We start from the raw sequence: 8120 nt of genomic DNA, 5'->3' as shown, positions 1-8120 counted from the left end.
AGCATCTAAAGATCCACAGGCCTCACTTGTCTCACTTAAAGTCAGAGCTCATGATTCAACAATAAGAAACACACTGGGCAAACATGGGAGATTTCCAATGAGAAAACCACTGCTGACCAGAAAGAACATGAAGTCTCACAGACTTTTGGGAAACTATTCTGTGGACTGATGAGACAACAGTTGAACTTTTAGGAAGATCTGAGACCTGTTACACCTGGTATAAAACTAACACATTATTTAATAGAAAGATCATCACACCAACAATCATACACGGTGGTGGCAGTGATGTGGGGATACTTTGCTCCTTTAGGACGACTTGCTGTAATTGATGAAACCATAAATTCTGCTCTCTACCAGAAACTCCTGAATGTCTGGCCATCAGTTCATGCCTTGCAGCTCAACCTTACTTGGGTTACACAGCACGTTATGCAAACAATAATAAAAAAAAAACATTCACAGTGATGTAAATAAAATTTTTTCAGTTATCACAAACTCTCGACTGCCAAAGTAGATTTGAATAAACTTTCCCCTTAAAAATGAAAACATCATTTAAAAACTGTATTTTGTATTTACTAGGGTTGTCTTTGTCCAATTATTATATTATATTATATTATATTATATTATATTATATTATTATTGATGATCTGAAACATGTAAATGTGACAAATATGTAAAAACCGAAATGAAAGTTGAGAACATATATAGACAAGATAAACTTTCCCTCCATCACTGCCAAATCTGACATGGCATCAACTCCCGAGCAACTATTTCATTTCACCTGCAGATAGTATCACAACACACTGTAATAAATGTATGTAACAATATGTTTGTTTAATTGTCGTGCCAGCTTTCTCTTTTTCAACTGAGCAACCCAACAGCTCTTTTAGATGAGAAGCTTTTTGTTTACTTGATGGTGTCATAGAGGTTGCTGGGATCCATGGAGGAAGCTTTCACAGTGGAGTACGTAACTCTCTCACCTTCATTTTTGTCTCGAACCTGGAAGCACACACAACACAGGAAATATAATCACATCTCAGAAAGTAAAGAAGAATAAAAGATCTCCACTTAGTGCTCCTGAGAACAACACAGACAAACAAAAATGTGACCGTTAAATGTCTAAGCACAGATTATTTATACACTTACAACGCACGATAAAACTGGAAAAACCAACTGACGTTTTTAATCCTTCTGTTATAAACATGTTCATTTTATTTTTACCTATAAACTAAAGCACAAGCATAAAAAGCACAGACATTCAAATCTGTCTGAATGTAAACATCATATCTCTCAATCTCTTTTCTTCACGAGTTATTGACACAATAATTTAATGTTTTGCTGTAATTATACTGTAATATCACTTCCTCAATGTGAGTTTCAGCCTTCTTTCTCACATTTCTGCTGTTATTCTTATGCAATCAGGCTGTCACAGGTCTCATGTTCCTCATTTGGTAACATCTAGAGTTGGCATTAATCAATTAGGATGGTTCTCAGGAGGTTATGATGTCAACTCATTACCTCCATGTTTTGTGTTTTAGTGTATATTTTTTATACAGCACCTCCTTCTGAACAAAAAGGGGTTGTTACAACAACAAATCCTGAAATAAAATCCTAAAAAAATAGAGGAAATATCCTCCTGAGAACCAGCTTATTCATTTATTGTTATTAACTGACATCAATTGTACAACCAGCAGGACAGCTTACCTGCGTTTTACTGGTGGTTTTGTTGGTGTAGCTGATGGAGGCATAGGGAACAAGGTATTCAGGTGCAGCCTGCACAGTGAAGACAACATAGAGACTGCTCAGTAATGCTCAGATTCAACATATAAGAGAGCAAATACAAGTGCTGAGTAACTATTTAATCTCACAGATTCCTGAATGGTTCCTGGAGCAGACGGAGTCACTGCAGGGTTTAAATTCAGTTCCTGAAACAAACAAACAAAGAAGCCTCATAAACACAGCAGACTGTAAGCACACCAGGTCAGTTGGGTAAGCTGACAAAAACACTTATCTTCTGGCCTCATGATAAAAAATATAACACAGTAACTGTAGTGAACGGCCGTGGTATGAGTACACTAACAAAGTTTAAGAAATTATGATATAACTCACAGGATTTTCATTAGTCTCCATTTTTTTTCCTAAACAAAGAGAGAAATCAATTCAAGTTTTTAGAATTAAATTTCATTCTGGTTTTTCATTCCATTTGTTCATACAAGTTCAGGCTGGTGAAATCTCTCACCTTTAGCTCTCTTCCATCTGATGGCTATAACAGCACTTATTATCAGTGCTAATAACCCCAGCAGTACAACAATAAACATCCACCATCCTGGAGAAAAAGAAAAGCATTAAGATAATTTCAGCTGCAGATTCCTGTCTGTTTAGTGTCCTGCAGGTAAAAGAGAAGAGAACACTCAGCTATCAACAAATAAATAATAAATCAAATATACTTATTTTTATTTATACACTGTTGTGGTTGTGTTAAGGTCTGGAAACAACCTGCTTTAGTTCATTAAAAGTTCATCCTTCCTGAATAAAATAACATGCTGTCATGTCGCTCAGTCTTGAATACAGGGTTTATTGTTGTTTCTGGGATGTTCATGTTCTTTAGTTTTATATCTTTGATCATCTTTGCATTATGGTTCTGTATTCTGTGTTGCTTTCTGTAATTTCTTACTTTTCACTGGTTTTCTTTCATTTAACTCATATATAAGTTTGTTTGGTTTATTTCTTGCCTTTAGTGCTGTGCTCCTGTTTAACAGTTCTTTATGCTCATTCTGTGTGTTTGGTTTTGAGATGGGATTTATGTTTGAGCTGTTTATAGTCTAATGTTTACGTTCCTGTTATCTGTGCCTTTAGTCCCCTGACTGTTGATGGTAGGTTGTTTTTCCCACTTGCATTCCAATTGCGTCCCTCCGATCTTGTCTCCATGTTTGTTTATCCTCTCTGTGTATCAAGTTCATATGACTTAGTCCTGGTCTCATTGTTTGCTATTTGCTGTCTTATTTCAATAGTCTCTGACTGCTAGTGCTTTGTATTTAGTTCTGCTTCCCTTGTCTCTTCTTCTGTGATTGGTTTCAGCTGCTCTTCCACCTCTTGCATTGTTCCTTCATTATGCTGTATGTATATGTTGTATCAGTTTCCCTTTGCTGTTTGTCGTGTTCTTCCTAATGTTCTTATGTCCCTGTCCCAGGACCACCCAGCACAAATGTTCTCGAGTATATTTTTTTAGAAGGTTTCTAGTTGTTAGACTATTTGCTCCTGACCTGCTTTTTTTGATTTTGTAAGAGTAATAAATAAACTTTTAAGTTTATTCTTTATCTTCTGAGTCCTGTATTTTGGGTACAACTGCTGCCACACAGCTCGTTCCTGACATATAGCTATGGTCGTGGTCATGATTGTAACTTCACTGAACAACTGTTTTCACTGACTTTTAGTAGGAAGTAGAATATGAAGTTCAGCCTCTTGTGTCAAAGTTCAACATTTGGTTGTTGTTGTGGAAAAGCATCAAACTACCTTCCCTCTTTTCTTTTGTCCCATTACTACACATCTACAGGATTTCTTGTCTTCAAAACAAACAATTTAGTTTTAAGAAATGCTAATGGCATTTATTTATTTTTATTTTATTTTTTTCACAGACAGCAAATGAGTGCATTATTTTTTTACCATGTAATGAAATGTAATGATAGTTTGTGGACTTTTCCAACAAAAACAACTGAAAATATTAATCTTTTGGACGTGCACTTAGGCAACCTTATTTTTGCTTTGTTTTTGTTTTTTGTTTTTTATTGTGAAGACTTTGTGATCCTTTTATTAACAGGTGTTATATGAATAGAGTTTTACTTACTTTTCAATTCATCTTAGTATTTAATGCTCCGTGTGGTTCTTAGTTTATTTATTCTTGGTTAACATTTGTTCAAGTAGCTTGAGTCTCAAGTCTAGTTAAGGTTATTTGGTTTAGTCTGTTGTTCTTTTTCCTTCCCTTCTCTGTCAAGTTCATATGTTAGTCACTGTCTCAGTACTTAGTTACTTCCTGATTTATTTTGCTAATCTCTATTGTTATTTGGATTGGGTTTAGTTTTTTTACTCAGACCACACTTTCCACATTTGCAATCCATTATGACAGAACAATGTGAGCAAATAATAGACCAGCAGCCTTCAACCCCTCAGAAGTGATAAAGAGAGTCATATTTTGTGTGGTGGTGCCACGTGAGGAAGGGCTGGTGGGGTCTAGCGAGGAGTACAAAGAAGTAGTAGCGCATAAGTAACACAGCCTGATTTCAGGGATTCAATATCCCTGCCTGCTCAACAAAGAATTTGTTGTCACAACCATGCACCTCAACTCCCTGCTATTTTATCTTCTGAAGACACTCTCAAAGTAAAAAAAAGTAAATGAAACCTTAAAACACACAAAATAGTTTACTTTTTATAACAGATAAAGTTATCGTATGAACTGACTTGCATTCTCATGTGTTTCTTGATCAAATGATAGAATCCTGAAGATAAATTCCTGCACGTCTCCACCATGTGTCACTTGGCACTTCAACATCTCAGAACTCTTGGATGTGTAAATGTGATCAAATCTTGTAAAGATCACACTGGCTGAGCAGGCAGACTGTGACATCCTCAGGTCTTTGTTACCATAGAGCCACTTCACAGTGTATTTACATTCTTGATATGTGGACACAGAGCAGTTTAATGTCACTGTGTCATCATCCTTATGTTCAGTTACTGTTAAAGAAAAGAAAAGAGAACAAGAATAACATTTACAGTAATCATCACTGTAATTATAGTTATTGTAATGTTTCAGTTTGATGTTCAAACAATTTGAAAACATTATGATGAAATACTCACGGTTAACAACAGACAGCTCAGCTACAGAGTCTGAACCTTCTTTTTGTCCTGATTTGTTGAACCTTCTGCAGGTGTACTGACCAACATCCTCAGCTGTGAGCTTCTTTATAACCAGAGAACATTTTGCTGTAACACTCAGTCTGTCTGATTTATTTTTGGCCTCTTGGTGAATCTCCCCGTGTTCAAACAGTGTTATTGTTGCTGTGTTTGATTTACTGAAGAGCCAGGTAGTTCTGTCACATTTATCTTGATCATCTGTCACATTTTCACATGACAAAGTGACCTCACCTTCATCCCTGATAATAAACTCAACTGCTGCTGCTGTGAAGATAAAATCAAATCAACTGTGTAAACTTGACTTTTCTAATTTCATTTATAAATGTATTTGTATTCTTACCTGTTACTTGAAGCATTAGTAAAACTGATGAAAAGAATTTAATCCATTTGAACTGAGTCGTCATTGTCTGTCTTTCTCCTTCCTGCTTTTCACAAAAATGACAGTCACAGTCTCTGAAACAGAGCTTCATGTAGAGGCTGTGCTGACTTCCTGTGGTTATCATCTCACCACCTCACTGTAACTGTTAAAACGTTCAGAGTCCTTTCCCTGAGAATTCTAATTCACAGCATTCTGTTGTTTCTAATAACTACATGAACCAAAGAAAATTAGAGGTCAAAGGTCACACCAGACTGTCAAAAACCCTGCAAATTTAAAATGAGTCATTTGTGACGTGTTTGATGCCTTAAAAAAGGAGAAGATGATACATGCAGTTGTGTAAATACTTACTGCTCTTTTTTTTCCTGAGAACTGAAGGGGAAGTGTTTTGGTGAGAATGTGGGCACAACAGCAGCAGAGCTCTTTTACAGATGAATTTGAGTGGATTTCTGATTTCAGACTAATATACAGCACAGCTTAAAATAAGCTGTTCAACAGGAGGGAAAGTCTACAATCAACAAAAGTAAAACTGATAATATGATGCTAATGAAAGTTATAAGAGTGTTAGCACACAATGTCCAAAAACAGAGTAGAAGTTTGTTTATTTTAATAAAACACTAGGCAGGCAGAGTGGAGTGAATGCACACATTTATGCACAAGATCCAACACAGGCTCGGAAGCCATCCTTTGCTTTGGTTTGGAAAATACTTTCTTTTTTTTCCTCTGCAAGAGGATACTAGTAGCCATGACTGAGTTTCCATAGCTCCCCTCAGGTTAGTGTTCATTACAGAAGAGACTCCAGCCCAAACACTTATTAAGCTACCAGTTTAATGGGATTTTGTTCTTTGAGCCACCAATGTCCTATAAGTAGAGGTGTGTGTGGAGCATCAAAGGCACATAATTGATGTACTCGTGATGATTTCAAAAAATCAGAAAAAATAAAGATGAGTTCAGTGTGATGGGTGATCTGGGTTCTGAAGAAATTTCAGGTTGTTTAGCTAACTTGGTCTACAAGAAGCAGAGAAATCTCAACAATCATATGACCTCCTATGAACAAGCATACTAAGGGAGGATTCAGGGTCACTTGATTCAGCCCTAACTATATGCATTATCAAAATGGAAAGTTTTAAGCCTAATCTTATACGTAGAGAGGGTATCTGTGTCCTGAATCCAAACTGTGAGCTGGTTTCACAGAAGAGGGCCCTGAAAGCTAAATCTCTGCCTCACATTCTCCTTTTTAATACTCTTGGAATCACAAGTAAGCCCGCAGTCTGAGAGCAAAGTGCTGTAATGTGGTCATATGGTATTATAAGGTCATTAAGGTACGATGGGGTCTAATCATTCAAGACCTTGTATTATTGGTATTCTGATCACTTCCATGGCCACAAGTGTAACAAGTGACGTAATTGAGAATGACAGCAACTCAGCCACACATTGGATCAGCGCACTGAGGCACAGAGGTAGAGTCAATGGCTACTTACTTACAAATTTCATGTAGCCTTCAGATTAGGTCAAGAACAGTGTGTAGAGATCTTCATATTCTGGGTTTCCATGGCTGAGCAGTATCCAAGCCATACATAAGTGCAATACAAAGCATCGGACAGGGCTGGACTTGTAAACTGCCATACAGAGCATTTGTCTAGTTGGCCGACACACTTTTGACCGATGGGTCAATGAAAAGCCTCCGTGCACTGGCGCAGAATGGGAAGTATTAACCCCGATTCTTTTTCAATTTAGTTTCAGTCAGTTTGAAAATGTTTATGTTTTGTCTTTTTAATAAACATGGAGGCAAAAAAAATCAGCAAATTCAATATAGGTATTACACTGTATGTCCTCTGAGAGACTCTTGATGAAACTGTTCCTCAGCTGGGCGATGAGATTATCAAATAATAATCTCATCGCCCAGGTTTGAAGGGTGGTCAGCACCACTGACATACTTTTTGTCAGTGGGAAGTGTTTGGTGAGAATACAGCAGCTCTGGAGGTTTAACCCTCTAATGTTTACCACATATCTGAGCCATAAAGGATTAGCACACTAGTGATGGGATTTCCGGCTCTTTTTAGAGATCTGGCTCTTTCGGTTCATCTCACTAAAAAGAGCCGGCTCTTTCGGCTCCGAACCGGCTCTTCAGGTTGTTTTGTTGCTTTAATTAATTTATTATTAACAATAATATAAAATTATGCACAAAAGGAATTACTAATGTAAAAAAAGTGGTTTTATTTATATATGTTTATATATAAATATATGCGGTGGCCCCTAGAGACAAAACACGTACAAACTCCAAAACACATTTCTAGCATGAACTGAACTTCCAAAGCAGAGCTACTAGATCACTTAAATGACACAATTGAAAGCATATGTGTGTTGTTTGTGTATTTATACACAAGCATTCATATATATTCAAATAATTTTTAAAAAAAGTTCATTTACCCGTTACTACCACACACCAAATCCGGTCGTTGGTACTTCCTGGCTTGTGTAGCCACTAGGTAACAAAAGCTCAACACTGCGCCCAGCATCCTGGAGCACTTCTGTTGTCTTTTGTACGTGTTTTGAGTTTTTATATGCTTCTGAGTTTTTACGTGCTTCGGAGTTTGTACGTGTTTTTACGTGTTTTGAAGTTTGTACGTGCTTGAGGGTTTGTCCGTGCTTCAGAGTTTGTACGTGATTTGAAGTTTGTATGTGCTTTGTCTCTAGGGGCCACCGTAATTATACTTTTATTTATTCACTCCACATAAAATGTAATAAATAAAACATATAATACAAAAATCAACTATTCACATTTCAACTTTTAACTATTTAAATTTTCAGCTTTTTCGTTTTACAAATTTAAAGTGAA

At 36.6% G+C, this 8120-nt stretch overlaps 1 protein-coding gene across 1 annotated transcript; it reads right to left on the bottom strand.

The window, feature by feature from the left end:
- Window positions 1-761: 761 nt before the first annotated feature.
- LOC147313074 (uncharacterized) lies at window positions 762-5408 on the bottom strand. The gene is made up of 8 exons (XM_086263938.1): window positions 5246-5408; window positions 4849-5169; window positions 4453-4725; window positions 2237-2323; window positions 2107-2135; window positions 1866-1922; window positions 1702-1770; window positions 762-996 (listed from the first exon to the last, which is right to left on the bottom strand). Exons 1-8 carry the CDS (start codon window positions 5406-5408, stop codon window positions 904-906), a joined length of 1092 nt encoding a protein of 363 aa, XP_086120064.1. The 3' UTR covers window positions 762-903.
- Between the last annotated feature and the right edge of the window lie 2712 nt (window positions 5409-8120).

The sequence above is a fragment of the Aulonocara sp. 'chitande type north' Nkhata Bay genome, linkage group LG15 (genome assembly GCF_057382095.1).
Source record: "Aulonocara sp. 'chitande type north' Nkhata Bay isolate Kocher_YH1m ecotype deep benthic linkage group LG15, A_spYH_male_GT1.1, whole genome shotgun sequence".
In the NCBI taxonomy this organism is placed as follows: domain Eukaryota; kingdom Metazoa; phylum Chordata; class Actinopteri; order Cichliformes; family Cichlidae; genus Aulonocara; species Aulonocara sp. 'chitande type north' Nkhata Bay.
The sequence above is the reverse complement of the archived record's forward strand: the minus strand, read 5'-3'. Positions and strand labels throughout refer to the sequence as shown.

Coding starts and splice junctions, on each gene's coding strand:
- LOC147313074 (XM_086263938.1), bottom strand. CDS start 5,408: ATGATAACCACAGGAAGTCAGCACAGCCTCTACATGAAGCTCTGTTTC. Junction 2,136..2,236: donor CAGATGGAAGAGAGCTAAAG/GTGAGAGATTTC, acceptor CTCTTTGTTTAG/GAAAAAAAATGGAGACTAAT. Junction 1,771..1,865: donor CAGGAACCATTCAGGAATCT/GTGAGATTAAAT, acceptor TTCACTGTGCAG/GCTGCACCTGAATACCTTGT.